This window comes from Lissotriton helveticus, chromosome 6, assembly GCF_964261635.1.
Source record: "Lissotriton helveticus chromosome 6, aLisHel1.1, whole genome shotgun sequence".
In the NCBI taxonomy this organism is placed as follows: Eukaryota; Metazoa; Chordata; class Amphibia; order Caudata; family Salamandridae; genus Lissotriton; species Lissotriton helveticus.
This window is the reverse complement of record NC_136067.1, coordinates 386,807,784-386,823,830: the sequence shown is the minus strand read 5'-3', so window position 1 is coordinate 386,823,830 and position 16,047 is coordinate 386,807,784. Positions and strand designations below refer to the sequence as shown.

Below are 16,047 nucleotides of genomic sequence, written 5' to 3'. Positions count from 1 at the left end.
CTGTCTCTGGGTTTTGAAAGAACGCGGGCAGCTCAATGGTCTGATTGACATGGAACTGCGAAACCACTTTAGGAAGAAATTTAGGGTTAGTGCGCAGCACCACCCTGTTGGAGTGAATTTGTATGAATGGCTCTTGTACAGTGAGCGCCTGTAGCTCACTAACACGTCGCAGAGACGTAATGGCAATGAGAAACGCCACTTTCCATGTTAAGAACTGAATCTCACAGGAATGTAGAGGCTCAAAAGGTGGGTCCATCAACCGGGTGAGGACCACATTGAGGTTCCATACAGGAGCTGGAGGGGTCCTGGGAGGGATGACCCGTTTAAATCCCTCTAGGAAGGCTTTAATGGCAGGCACTCTGAAAACGGAGAGATGCTGCCTGTTTTGGAGATAAGCCGCTATGGCGGATAAGTGTATCCGAATGGAAGCATATGCTAGATTGCATTTGTAAAGATGTAACAAATAACAGATGATGTTGGGAATGGATGCATCTAGCGGGTTGATGTTGTGTTCAGTACAGTAAATGACAAACCGCTTCCACTTCGCTGCATAGCAGGCCCTGGTGGTGGGCTCTCTAGCCTCCCGTATGATATCCATGCATTCAGGAGGCAAGTCAAGGTAGCCAAACTCTAAGACTTCAGGAGCCAGATCGCCAGGTTGAGCTGTTGCGGGTCTGGATGCTGAATGTCGCCACGGCTCTGCGTCAAAAGCCTGGGTGTGAGGTGCAGCCTTTGATGCGGTACCACAGAGAGTTCTAGAAACGTGGTGTACCATGGTTGGCGTGCCCACGTTGGAGCAACCAGGATGAGTGTCATCGAGTGTTGCTTTAGCTTTCGTGCCACCAGCGGTATGAGAGGTGCTGGGGGAAAAGCGTACGCAAATCTGCCTGACCAGTTCATCCATATCGCATTGCCCTGCGACTGTGGGTGAGGGAACCTGGCGGCAAAGCTTTGGCATTTTGCGTTTTCCCTTGTGGCAAACAGGTCTATCTGTGGATGACCCCATTGCTGGAAGTACGGGCGGAGTACTGATGGATGTATCTCCCACTCGTGCATCTGGTGGCTGTACCTGCTGAGCAGATCCGCCATCTGATTGTCCTTGCCCGGGAGGTGTTACGCCATGAGGAAGATGTTCCTCTGAATGGCCCACTTCCACATGCTCTGAGCCAGATGAGACAACTGCAGAGAGTGTGTACCCCCCTGCTTTTGAATGTAGTACATGGCCGTCATATTGTCCGTACTGATCAACACGACGTTGTTGCACAGATGTACTTTGAATGCCTTCAATGCCATGAAGATTGCCATCAGTTCTAGGTAGTTGATGTGCATCTTCATCTGCTACGATGTCCATAGTCCCTGCACTGTATAGTGGAGTACATGAGCTCCCTATCCCTGGAGAGATGCGTCTGTCGTCAGGATAATCTGTGGCACAGGCTCCTGGAATGTTCGGCCCTTGCAAAGGTTGTGTGGATTCCACCAATGCAGAGAGCTGTATGCCCGACCGGTCACCAACACTAGGTCGTTCAACTGTCCCTGAGCCTGAGTCCACTGATGAGCCAAGCATTCTTGGAGCGGACGCATATGTAGTCTCGCCTGCGGGACTATGAAGATGCAGGAGGCCATCATGCCAATCAACTGCATGAACACTCTTGCAGGAAGCGAGTGTTGCGGTCTGAACTTTTGGATCAGTGACTGAATGCTGTCGATCCTCACAGAAGTCGGCTGAGCTGTGGCAGCCAGAGTATCGATCGTCGCACCCAGATATTGCCGCACATGGGCCGGCTGAAGGTGCGACTTTGGATAATTGAGGGAGAATCCCAGATCGTGAAGGAGGTGAATGGTGTGGGACATGTTGGCGGCGCACTGCTGGGCCGACTTTGCTTGGACAAGCCAGTCGTCCAGATAAGGGTAAACATGAACGTTCTGCCTCCTGCGGTGCGCAGCCACTGTCGCCAGACATTTTGTGAACACCCTGGGCGCTGTGGTCACCCCGAAAGGCAGGACCTTGAACTGTTAATGCCGACCCTGAATAGTGAACCTGAGGTATTTCCTGTGTGATGTATGCAGTGGAATGTGGAAATAGGCGTCCTTGAGATCCAAGGTTGCGAGGAAGTCCCCCTGATTGAGCAACGGGAGAACCTGCTGCAGTGTGAGCATATGAAAGTGTTCTGATAGAATGTACTGATTTAGGGGCCTGAGGTCCAGTATGGGTCTGAGGGATCCGTCCTTTTTTGGGATTAAGAAGTACAGGGAGTACACCCCGTGCCTTCTTCCTCCACCGGCACGAGCTCGATTGCCCCTTTTTGCAGCATGACTAGAACCTCCTGCTGCAATAAGTGCAAATGCTCTGTGGACATAGGACGGTGTTTTGGTGGCATGTTGGGTGGAGTGGATGTTAACTCCAGACAATAACCGAACTGGATAAGTTTCCTGACCCACCTGTCCGTGGTGATGGATTTCCAGACGGGCAGGAACTGCTGGAGTCTCCCCCCGACAGGTGTAGTATGGTCGGGGGGCAGTGACAGGGCGTCACTGTTTACTGGTGGCGGAGGAGCGGGAGGTGTTGTTTCCACGACCTCTGCCCTTGGCGCTGTTGCCCCGATAGCCGCCTCTACTCTGCTTGGTGTAAGAGGACTGCGCCCCACCTTTATTGTATTGAGTTTGCTGGGACATCTGGCCTCTGGAAACACCTCTATTACTTGAGCGACGAAAAGTGCTTCCCCGAAACTGCTGGGACTGGGGAGAGCCCCCATGGATTTTGCAGTTTCGGTATCCTTTTTTATCTTTTCCAAGGTGGTATCCACCTCAGGACCGAATAACCTGTCTGGGTTTACTGGCTGATTGAGGATGGTAGTTTGTATCTCCGGCTTGAAACCGGAGATTCTGAGCCAGGCCTGACGTCTCAACATGACACTGGTGTTAATGGCTCTGGCCGCGGTGTCCGCCACGTCCAGTGCACACTTAATTGAAGCATTGGAGATAAGCTTTCCTTCCTGAATCAGCATCTCAGCTGCCTCTTTATACTGATCTGGAAGATGTTGTAACAGGGTCTCTAGTGTGTCATAGTGCGCCCTGTCATATCTGGCCAGGAGCGCCTGAGTGTTAGAGATACGCCAGATATTGGCCGCTTGAGCCGCCACCCTCTTCCCCGATGCCTCCAGCACTTTAGATTCTTTGTCTGGGGGAGGAGCATTACCAGCGGTTTGAGAGTTCGCCCTCTTCCGGGCATTAGAAACGACCAGAGAGTCCAACGGCAACTGGCCTCTGATGTAGGTAGGGTCGCCAGGCGCCGGCCTATATTTTTTCTCAATCCTAGGGTTGATCACCCTGGCCCGTGTGGGTTCCTTAAAAATGTCTGCAGCATGTTTGAGAACCCCTTTCAGCATGGGGAGTGTCTTGACAGTCTTTTCTGCAGTGGAAAAGGTATCAAAAAGGAAGTCCACTTTGATAGGGTCAGTGTGGAGGTCCACGTCGTGGTTCTTAGCCGCCCTCTCAATTAGAGCATTAAATGCAGCCGAATCCTCAGTAGGAGAGGTCTTGACAGCGTAGACCTGAGGGTCCTGGGCAGTTTGCTGATCCCCCGGGTCACCCGCATCTGCCCATGAGTCGTGGCGATCCTCAGGATCAGTGTTGGCAGGAAAGCCATACTCCTCATCATCACCATCGCCACCCTCCACATCCGAATAAGTGGGTGAGGGTGTAGCCACTCGTGGAGTCCGTGGAGCAAGAGGCTCCACCAGAACTGGGGATTCCGCAGCCGGCTTTTTGCGCTTCAAAGGAATCGTGTTGGACTCTAAAGGCTGGGTTGCCGTGATCTTCCTCTTGTAGAGGGTGAGTTTCCCGGTGTCGGCGTCGATATAGTGTTCCGACTGCTCCTCCACCGAGGGTTGTCGAGGTTTCAAGCTCCCAAGCGGCTGAGAAGGCTTAGGCGCCGTAGACACAGGGACGGGCGCTTCGGTGACCGACTGTGGTGCGAAGGCCTTTGGTGCTACCTTCGGCGGCAACGTAAACCGGAGTGGCGTCGAAGACTTTGGCGTTGTGGCAGCTGGCTTCGCGGTGGAAGCATCCTTCGGGGCGGATGCGGAAGCCTTGTTCCTGATGCGTTGAAGAGAATCCGACACCTGCTTCGTAAAGGAAGCGGACGGTTTCATCGATCCGACAGACGTCTTCGGTCCACCAGCGAGTGAAGACTCGAGCGTCGATGCCTTAATTTTATCCGGGTCAGGATCAGCCTTTTTCGGCGCGCTGTGTCCCCCTCCCGTGCCGACGGCCTTCTGCGTCGACGGTTTCGTGCCGGTGGCCTTGACTACGGGGTGCGGGGCCCCAGTCTTTGGTTCGATGCCCTTTGCCGATTTGGGGTCGACGGCCTTGACCGACTTTGGATCGGCGCCCTTGGTCGACTTCCCCGGCTCGACAGCCTTCTTCGGCTGCCCCGACGTGTCCGAAGACGAGGAGGCGGCCGGAGGGACAGACGTCTTCTGTTTCTATGGCGTCTCAATTACTTTCGCTTTCGTCGACACCGAAGGTTTCGGTTTCGATTTGACCAACGTCGGCTCTGCAGAAGTGTCCGTAGCCGGGCCCGTAGGCGAGGCCGTGGATCTGGGCGGAAGGTCTTGGGTAAGGCCGCGTGGCGATCCCTCGACCTGAGCCGTAGTAATTGTTCTTTCGGGGCTTAGCTCTTCACACGAGCTATCTTCCGTGGCCCCGTAGGCCTCATTGTCGTCTCCTACCTCTCCGACGACTTCTCCTGCCTCGACCACCTCGACGTATGCGTCATATCCGTAGTCGACCTCCTCCGCCGGAGGGGAAACTTGCAGATGAACTTCTTGCTCGTCTGCTTCTTCTCTGTCGAAGATGTCCACCGGTGCCGGGGCCGACTGCCGGGCCTCCTGGCGCGCCACGCGCCGAAGTCGAATCGTCTTAGGCGATCGAAACCTGGAACAAGCCATACAGTTGGCTTCATCGTGGTCCGGCGACAGGCACTTGTTGCACACGGGGTGGACGTCGATGTGCGGGTACTTAGATCCGCACACGGGACATTTCTTGAACGGACTCAGTTCCATGATGTCGTTGAAAGTCTTGCTGCGTCGACTGGGCCCCGAGTACCGAAGAGCCACGCGACTCCTCTGGACGTCCGACTCGTGAACTGAGCCGGAACAGAGCTGGGACCGAACGCAAACAATACCGACGGTATAGGATAAGGCCTTCGGGCCTTAAGAAAAAGCTATATCGATTCCGAACTGGAGATGTCGAATACACATCCGAACCCAATGGCGGAAAAAAACAATCTGGGGATGGAGTCGATGCCCATGCGCACTGTAGTCCAGGGGAGGAGCCACCTATCTCGTGATACTTCGAAGACTCTTCCAGGACAACAATGTGCAATCATCCGGACCCAACACTAGGCGGCGATCTATGCTATAGATATGAATTCAGCAGCCCACATGCCGCGAACATAGGAATTCACAAGGGCACTGAATTGCATATATGACTCCTGAGGAATTGCAATTGGTATGTTCACTCAGGGTATGGGTATAGTCATTGTGTGTAAAACATTTAATTTCCTTAGTGAGTGCGCAAGCCTTACAGTTCCCACATTTATAATGGCCTTTAATGGGAGCAATATTCCATAGGTGTGTCTGCCCACTGGGTTCTGTGGGTGGAAGAAGTGATTTTAGCAAGGCGTTTCTGAGGCTTTTACCTTTCCTAAAGGCATGTAAGGGAGGTTCTTTCATATTTTGCTCATCGGCGATCATATGCCAGTGACTGTTGATAATTTTCTTAATGGAATTGCTTTTGGTACAAAATGTTGTTACACATGTTAGTCTTTCTTGGGTATTCAAGGACTTCTCTTTGGGTTGTAGTCGCGTTTCCCTGTGATTATACCAAGCTGGCTTGCGTGATTTTTTAAGGAGCCGGATGAGATACCCTCTGTCCCTAAGTCTGTTCAAAAGGTCAGTGGATTCTGAGAAGTAGTCCTCTCGTTTGGAACAGTTGCGACGTACCCTTAAAAACTGTCCATAGGGTAAATTATCTCTTAAGCAACGTGGGTGGTGACTTTGGTAACTGAGTAAAGTGTTTCTCTCGGTAGCCTTTCTATAGAGTGTGGTATGTAACTTCTCATCTTCTGCCTTGATTGTTATGTCTAAGAAGTTGATTTCTTTACTGCTGTGGTCAATGGAGGATTGGATGTCACTAGATTGGGCATTGAGCCAAGAGTGGAATTGGTCAAGTTCAAGAACACTCCCTTCCCAAATCATAAGCCCATCATCAATGTACCTCCGCCACAGAGCAATGTTATTTCTGTGCGGATTATGGGGAGTGAGGACGTACTTTTGCTCGTATGCGTCCATGTAAATGATGGCCAAGTTTGGGGCAAAGCTAACTCCCATTGCCACACCTCTGGTTTGGTAGAAGTACTTATTTTGGAACATGAAAAAGTTTTTGGTCATGGCGATTTCCATATGCGCCGATCCTCTCACTATATATAGGCAATCAGGATGGCCTCTCTAGCATGGCCAGGACCCGCCAGTGTTTCACCTTTCCTTGCATGATCTACGCAGCTTACACGGGCGGGACTTGATCCCAGATTCTTCTTCTAGAGACCACCGAGCACATCACGTTATGGATAACCTGCTTTAGTATGTAATTTCGTGTATTATAGGATTTTTACTATGGTGATGTTAAGATGATGTTGGAAAATCGCACTTAACCCCTTAAGCAGCACGTGAGGCGATTTGGAACCCCCAGCTGCATTCTTTTGGATTCTTCCTGGGTAGCCACTCTGGCAACAGGATTAGGTCAGTAATCTGTATACTGGCCTTCGCACTGTGACCACACGACTATCGCCCATGCCTAATAATATATATCTCCCATTATAGGTTGCACCCCCTTCTTTGTCCTGAAGAAGACTCGCCGCTGAGGTTGCAAACTACCCTCTTAGCACAAGCCGAGTTGAAACGTCAACGCCTCTCCACCCTGTAGACCTGTACCGCCTTCCCCAGACTGATCCATGAAAATGCATTGTATGCATGGATATATGAATTTACAGATTACATGTCAATTTAAAAAGCGTGTATTGGACAGGCCTTGTCTGACTGGATTGTAGTACCAGTTAGTTGAAATATCCGATTGTTATTTTTGTATTTTTCCTTGACTTCTACCTTTCTGATTCACCACTACTTTCCTACCTCCTCTCTTTTCCTTGCAACCTTTTTACATGCCCTTAAATTGGGTAAATAAACTACGCATAAGCAATGACTTAATTGCCTTGGCACTTTTTTATTGTGGTCCTTTTGAATACATGTACTCCTTAAATTGTGAATTGAGTACATATGCTCTCAACACCTGTTTTGGATATGAATTATCAGTATTGTAGTTTACTCACAATACCGACTCTTTCTTTTTTGTAATTAATTTATTTCTTAAAATATTGGTTACGGACCACTCTTGTATTCCCGTGCTGCACCCAGGTCCGGTTGACTTTTGGGTGACCCCGTTATTTGTAACGGCCTTTTTTAGATGTTTCAGGCATGGTAATAGTAGTAAATATGTTTTACAATACCAGTTAGAGGATAACTGAGCAGAGCTCAGAGAGACTCTCGGTAGAAAGTCTGTGGGATTCAGCCTCTCTTGGTAGTATTTTAGAGGGTGCTATTGCCTCTTGGCTGAAGTTTGGTTCTTGTTTTAAAATGACATAGATAGGCTATTAAAGTGATAGTTCGTTGTCATAATAGCCTATGATAATAATACATAGTGCTTTATTTTGGTACTGTGGAAGTCCCATTACGAAGACGGGGAATGATTCAAGCATGTGAATCTATGAAAGATCAAATACTGGAGAATTGAATTAACTGACAGGTCAGTGAGAAGAATGCTGGACAGATCTATGAGAGTATATGTATGCCAACAGCTATTTGAGATATTTGATACTTTTTATTGAAAATTCTGATAGTCAAAGATGAAAAACAATCTCATATGACCATAAAATTGTACATCTTGTTATCTGTTTTCCAAGGCAAGGGCATTAAAGATAAAGAGAGAATAGGAAAAGAAAATGACAGAGAAATACGAGTTACTTACCTTCGGTAACGATGTATCTGGTAGAGACGATTCTAGCCGCAGATTCCTTCCCGTAGAATTATGCCCAGGCGTGAGACTGGATCCGGAAACTTTTTGCCACAGCATCACTGAGCGCCGGGGGCGGGGCTACATCATGCGACTCCGCCCAGGCGTCGTCCGTGTACGTGACGTCAGCGACCCACCCCGGCGCGCCTACGTCAGTTTTTTTTGTAGAACTTTTCCACACCAAAACGCAGAACCACCAGATAAAAAAAACTATGGAAGCATGGGAACAGTGTGCGAAGAGCAGAATAATTGGAAAGAAACTGTGGCTAACAACACCCCCAAAGGAGTGTCAACACCTCAGAACCCAAAGGCAGGGAAAGAGGAAAGAAGAAGCAGAACCCTGAGCAATCACCCTGCCAGCACACAGACGGCCTTCCATCCCGTGCCCCGGAAGGCAAGACCATGCGTAAAAGTCATGGCACACGTAGTTAACCTACCACCCCCACCCTGAGCAATGAATAGGACCAGTCCCAAGACAGACAGGGACAACAAACCTCCAAGCCATCCCAACATAGAGGGCAACCACCCACACGGGAAAAGGGCAAGACATGGCCAGATGACCCTAAATCAGAGGATAGCAATGGAAGGAAGGGAGGTGAGGGAGGACAGGGATAGAAAGTAATCCCCCCCAAACCTGGAGGAGCCAGAGCAGCAGGGCACCGGAACACCGGAACCCCATCCTCCAAGAACCAAAGGAGGAATGAACCGCCTCCAGCTGGAGCCACCCGTCAAGAACAAAAAGGCACTCGCAGGAGACACAGCCCCCTACCGGGAGGCGAGTACCAAAGACCAACCCAAGGGTCCTCGCAGAATAGGGGAGGAAGGGCAGGCCGTGAAGGAATCTGCGTCTAGAATCGTCTCTACCAGATACATCGTTACCGAAGGTAAGTAACTCGTACATCTGATAGAGACGGCTAGCCGCAGATTCCTTCACGTAGAATAGATACCCTAGCAATAACCTCTGGGAGGGAGGGTCTGCGAAAGGACCCGACCAGCCAATACAGAACAGAGGTCCCCACAGGGGACCAGACTGTGGACCAGGTAGAAGCTCGCCCCTGCCAGGCAAGGGAATCCCCACAAGCAGAACCCCACCGACCCTCAAGGGGATGTAGGAGGGAAAAGAAGGCTGAAGAGGCTCACACACTCACAGCAGAGGAACCAAGGGCAAGGCCAGAGAGGCCGAATCACCCCACTCCCCCGCAAGGCAACATAGCTTCCGCACAATGCCAAGACAGGAAAAGCGGAAGAAGAACCCTAGAGGGCCCAAGGAAACGAGGGAAAAGAATGCAAATCCACTCCAGATGGAGAGCACCCTGCCAGCAAGCACAGCGGCCGCAGCCCAAAAACCACCAGAAGCAAGAAGAACAGACTGAGGCCCCAGGAAGGCCCAGTAGGCGGCACCTGGCAAGGGAGAACACAGGATCATCCCAGACCTCAGGACAGGAGTAGGGAGAGGAGGAGATTCCCGGGCACACCACCAGGAGTGGCTGCGCACACAACCTCAGGAAGCAAAGCAAACTACCCAAACGCCATGGAGAAACAGGCACCCGAAGGCGACCAGAACCCCCTAGCAGAGCGCAAGCCATGTGACAGCCAGCACTACCCCACATAGGAAATGGTAAGCCCCAAGATATGGGAACCCTCTTTGGAAGCACTTCCACAGCAGAGGATAAAACAAAAGAGCCAGTGGGCCTCTCGGGACGGTGGGGTTAACAGTGGCGGCAGGGAAAAGCAGTCCGCAAAAGTGGGCTAGCGGCCGAGGGGTGCAGGGAAAGACACGCCGGGTCACGCGGCACCGGGATGTGCTAGTGCAAAAGATGTTGAGGCACCGGGTCCCCTGAGGCAGGATGCCTCCAAGCCCCCGTCAAGGAAGAAAGGAGTGAACCTTCAAAGGGAAGTAAGATTTCCCTCCCACCAGAGCCCTGGTGAGGACCTCCAAAAGATGGGCAGCCGGAAAGTGAGCCACCGGATCACCCATACGCAGGATGCCCACAGCCATGGCCACCGCATGGGCGATAGGCCGCACCCGCCTCCGTAGAGCCCCGCGGCTGAGAAAGCAGTTCCTCCGTGGGCGACGGCTGCAAACTAAGGAGACCGTCCCCGATGCCAAGCGGATGGGCAAGGGCCAGACCTGGAAGTCAGAAGGAGCCGAAGAATAAGGGACCTGCCGCTCTTTCGACGAACACCTCTGCCTCAGGAAGAGCGGGGAGCCGCCCTTTGACGCCGGTGAAAAAGAGATCACACGGCGACCCGTCTCAGGTGAGGACGACACCAATATACAGCCTGCCACTGGAGAAGGAGCATCTGAAGACAAATCCGCAGCACGACCCCTGCGCGGAGCAATAGAGTCCGCTGCCTGAGGCAGGACGTCAGTACCATCCGGGGTCACTGGACAGGGCTCCTCCAAGTCAGCCCACACCGGAGACCGAAGAGGAGACCGAAGTGGGGCTGGTGCCGTCCCGGGCCCGGGACGGCGCCGGAACGACGCCGACCCGACCCCCGCCGAGGCATCCACCTGCGTGGGGGAACGAGACGGGCCTGGGGAGTGACACAAAGCCCTCCACCAGCTGCGGCCCAGAATGAGGCTTAGATCGCTCTGCAACCCATGAGGCGGTGCCAGGGACGATTCAACCTCCGACTCGCCCTCCAATGAAGCAACCACCTGTGGGGAGGGACGAGAGGGGCCCAGAGAGGGACGAGTGGTCCTCCCCGACCCGGAGCGGGGCGAGGAGGGTCCACTGACCAATGTGGCTCCGCACGGTCCAGCTTCTGCCAGCGCCGCAGCAGCGTCACCTCGGCCTTAGACAGGATCACCTTGTCAAAGGACCAAGAGGGGCCTGGGGATACGACCCGAGCCCCGGCAACCTCCCTCGACACCACAGGGACTCCTGCGGGAGTTTGCGGCAAGGCAGAGACGCGGTGACCTGAAGGAGGTGCCCCGGAGGGGCCACACCCCAACAGCATCACATCCTCCATGCCTGGATCCGAGCCAGGGATCCGCTGACGCCCCATGAGGGGAAGGAGGAGGAGACGCCAACAAGGCCTGCAAAGCCGCCGCGTATGTCTCCATTTGGACTCTCGACGCCCCAACACCGGGAAACGGTGGCTAGGACGACACGCTGGGCCGCATCACCCGCGGAGAGTCCACGCCACCGGCAGGCCGGAAACCAGCCCCCGGGGACAAACTGCGTCACTTACCCACCGGGGAGCGACACTGAGGGGACATCGGAGAAGGGAGAGGACGACGACCTCGGCCGTACCTGAAGCCGTCCGCCGAAGCGGACCAAGGGGGGGGGGGAGGTCGACCTGGAGAGACGCGCCGATAGAAGTTTCATCCGGCACTCCCGCCGCGACTTCGGCTTCAACTGTTGGCACGCCGCACAATCAGTGGTGCCGTGATCCTCCCCCTAACACCACATACAAATGAGGTGCGGGTCCATCGCCAACATGAGACGCCCACAAAACATGCAAGTTTTGAAGCCCGAAGGCATTTGCACACTGTTCCACCAAAAGAAATGGAAGAAAAGGGGGCCCTAAACAGGCCTTTAGCGAGGATAAGATTGGCGTTGCAGGCGGAAAAGGAAAAAACTGACGTAGGTGCGCCGGGGTGGGTCTTATATGACCTCGCTATTGTCATGTACGCGGACGACGCCTAGGCGCATTCGCGTGATGCCGTCCCGCCTCCGGCGAGCAGGGATGCTGTGGCAAAAAGTTTCCAGATCCAGTCTCACGCCTGGGGATAATTCTATGTGAAGGAATCTGCGTCTAGTAGTCTCTATCAGATTGTCTTAATATTGTACATATAAATCTTAATGCTGTTATTCTGCCTGTCTCAAAAGACTCCCCGTTTCTCTCTCTCTCTCACGCGCACAAACATTTTCTTCATGTCACCTGGAACCTTTCTCTATAGCTCTCAGATACCCTTTTTGCAGCAATCCTTCCCGATGTACTGTGATATTGTTTGCTATACCAGAGGAATTGGAGCCAAGCTATAGCCATGAACTTCAAGGTATGTTATGAAGCTAAGCTATTAAGTGCAAATTAGCCTCACGGCTGTTCGATCTCTGCCCACCCGGGTGCTGAAATCATGAAGCATGCATACAGGTCAAAACTTGCTATTAGGGTCAGGATTTCTGCTGACAAACGCAGAGTGCATAGTTGGAACTGTCTACTTTGACTCCAGATTGCTTTTGAAATTGTGTGATGATTGATAAGCTGATGGACATCATTGTCTGGAGTCTTTTGTTCTTGACAACACTCTAGCAATCCTACAAGAAGGGCTGTAAATAATAACAAGCATTAGATAAGAACAAAATCTGATTGGGAAGATACATTAAGGATTTTAGGATGGTTTTGAATGTGTGATATCAAGACTAAATTGAACATACATGATAAACCTTTTGTACATTTGTCTATCCCATATCAGTATGTGTACACTGGATTAGAGGACAGAATGGTAATAGGGAATCGTGAGGAGAGTACTCTAAAGATTAGTTGTAGTCAGGCTCACTGTAAATAGAGTCAACCTCCAGTGCAGCCCTGAATTGTGCGATCACTGGATCTGTTAGCAAGTTGTTGAGGAACAAGTTCCACTGGAAGCATTTCAGCAGTCTCAACGACCATAACCTTGGTGAGGTTCGGGGGGATTTAGGTTGGACAACAGATTAAAGGTTGTTGACTAAGGATTACTAGTAGTGATCTAGCAGCAGAGAGGCTCCTGAAGGTAACTGGGGAGTTCTACATTTAATACTAGGGCCAGGACTTTGTAGAGAGCCCTGTTTTTGAACAATAACTATCCACCACACAAGAATGTCACAAAACAACAGCAGACACCCTCGGTCATGGGTGGAGCACACAGTTGGTGTAACCTATGGCCAGTAACACCTGGTGCTCTGCACCACAACATTTAAAAGCCCACAGAGCACACTTAGTGGAGATACAGACAGTTGTGTTTATAGAGAGGAACAAGTATTGGCAATGTGAGAGCTTTTGGCTTTGTCAATGTCTTTTAGCCATGTTGTACAGCAGCATGACTGCTGTTTAGCATGGCTAAAAGTTAGCGGTGTGGCACAGAAGAAGAGTGGAGCAGAGGAGACTAGTGTAGATTGAAATGGTGTGGAGTGACGTAGAGTAGACTGGGTGAAGTGGAGTGAAGTGGCATAAAGTAGCGTGGAGTATAGTGGCGTAGTGTAGAGTGGCATAGCATGATGTACAGTGGAATGGAGGGAAGAAAGGTACAGTGGAGGGTTGTAGAGTGGCACAGAGAAGAGTGGCGTAGAGTGGTATTGTGTGGAGGGGCATAGAGTGGCGTACCGTGGAGTGGGGTAGAGTAGAGTGGCGTAGATTGCATTGGTATATGGTGCAGTGGCGTAGAGTGGAATGGTGTGGAGTAGCATAGAGTGGAGTGGCATACAGTACAGTGGCATGCAGTTGCACAGTGTGGAGTGGTCTGGAGTGGCGTAGAGTAGAGCAGCGTGGAGAAGAATGGCGCAGACTATACTGGCATAGAAAAGAGTGGAGTGGGAAGGATAATGTGGAGTTGCGCAGAGTGCCATAGAGTGGCACTGTGTGGATGGGCGTAGAGTGGTCAGAGGGGAGAGGAGTATACTGGAGTGGCATAGAGTGGCACAGAGTACAGTAGTGTAGATTAGATTGGTATTGAGTAAAGTGGTGTAGAGTAGAGTGGCGCAGAGTGGGGTGGAGTAGAGTGGTGTGGAGTTGAGTGGCGTAGAATAGAATGGCATAGAATAGAGTGGCATGGAGTGACATATAGTGGCACAGAGTACAGTGGCATAGAGTGGAGTACCGTATGGTGTCATATTGTGTATGGAGTAGAGTCTCGTAGAATGGCATAGAATGAAGTGGAGTGGTGTGGTGTAGAGTGGCATAGAATAGAGTGGCGTGATATAGTACAGTTGTGGGTGTAAGTAACTTAAGCATCAATAGAAATGGCAAATAGGGACAAAGCCACATAAATAAGAAGCTGTATGCCAGTATTAAAAATAGGAAAGCACACTGCACGTCCAGGAATGATACCGAAACGCTTAGAAGATTTAAAAAAATTGTGCTTTGTTGAAAGACGAGGAAGAACACATGTACTTGGTTCATGCTCCAGGGAGGTGCTCACAAAAGAAAGGCAAGAAAGCCTACTGGAGCTAAGCAATCGAAAGACTTCAAATTAGAACAATAACAAAAACTAATGATAGTATGTTGTGGGTGGGTTGTAAGTTAACAATTGGAAATAATGTGTCTCGCAGGACAGCACATGCGCTGTGCTGTGTAGGCTTGACCTGAATTGGGCAGACCAGTATTGCTAAACAGGGGTAGGATGGCACGGCTCTCCTTGACATGCAAGAATTTTCACCCCTGCAAGAGGTAAATATATAATCCTATATTTGTTGTTCCCTGCCTCCTTCCAGGGAGCTGCATTGTGGAACAAAGATCAAATTCTCGGGTTCTATTTTATTCATCATCCAAAACGGTCAATGAAGGATGAAAATGGCAGGGGATTACCATATTTAGAGCATTTAAACTAAAATGCCTGCGCAATAGCGACAGTTGCCAAGATGTTTTAAAAGTGATGCAACTTTCAAACACTTGTTAAGCAGTAACACCCATTAAACGCAACCCAGCCACAACACTGACTATTATGGTTTCTGTTCATGTTGAGGCAAGTGGTTTTGAAGTAACCTATTCTAAAATTGTGAAAATGTGCAGCATCAGCCTCCCTTGGTCAAACTGGGTTAACAGTTAAAACTTGTGTATGCACTCTTTTCTCATAGCAATTACATTCAATCACACTTATTGGGAAAAGCTGCCTAAAATACAGCACAGTAGTTTTACAAAAGACTGAAGCTATTTTTTTTACATCTGATCAAGATTAAGTTTTGGGCTTTTTCTACGAGCACATGACACTCTGTTAAGACTCACAAATCAATACCAGCAGCGCTACTTACCGCTCCTTCTTGGTCGACGTCAGCCCCCATCTGAAGCAGGTATTTCACCGACTCTAAGTGGCCCTTTCTGGCAGCCCAAATCAATGCTGTGGTTCCAAACTGCAAATACGAACAGCATAAATCAGTCAAACACCCACTCATGTTTTTGTTTTGCTATCACAGTTTATATTTTTAGAACATGAGACAATGCAATTTAGATATAATGATGGAAATTATGCGCCCAGTCAGATATTATCAAACATTAGAAAGGAGTACCAAATTAACTCATTTTAACGCAAAATAAACCTCAAGCAGCTCCAGGGTGTCACACTCTTACACACACACACACACACACACACACTTAAGATAAACGCTCAATTAAGACGTAAAAAACAACGCCGCGCAGGGGAAAAATGTCAAACAGACCACTGTTCCTTAGGTTATGTGGAACTTCAAAATCTAATTTAGTTCGATTTCCAAGAGTGCCAAGTTTAAGGATAGCCGTTTTGGAAAATATAAACCACAAATTTCAGACTTCAATGTTTTGGGAGAAAATAAAGAAATTAACATAATTACATGTAATCCATAATGAGCACAAGCTTGCAATTAAGTGCCCTATACGTGTCACAGAATATGTTTGTGTCCTTTGCAAATCAGTGTTTCATCAGTAGAAGAAAGAGTACTTATTTTCCTAAAATGAAATCTTTTATTGATGCTAAAGTGCGTACTTCTACAACAATCACTTATCGCTGTTTTGTAAGCAGTGATCAAAGCACACAAAAACATACATAAGTCTGTTCTAGTAATTTCTGTTCGTTTACTTTTTGTTATTCTGTTTTTTAGGCACGCACATTTACTGAACATGTCGGAGCACTTGGCAGTATTGGACAATGGACTTAGGTGAGAATTAGGGCCTTATTGCGAGTGTCCCAGACACGCACCTAGTAAGTCACACCCTTGACATTGGTGTTGTGAGGGGCCCGCT

General features: G+C 50.1%; 1 protein-coding gene across 3 annotated transcripts in view; it reads right to left on the bottom strand.

Moving 5' to 3' along the window:
• The window catches only part of KIDINS220 (kinase D interacting substrate 220), a 1,022,767-nt gene that overhangs the window by 811,026 nt on the left and 195,694 nt on the right, over nt 1-16,047 (bottom strand). For all 3 annotated transcript variants that reach the window (XM_078647833.1, XM_078647835.1, XM_078647834.1), the window contains exon 7: nt 15,084-15,182. In XM_078647833.1, coding sequence (XP_078503959.1) covers nt 15,084-15,182 — 99 coding nt within the window. The remainder of the gene's footprint in view (nt 1-15,083; nt 15,183-16,047) is intronic.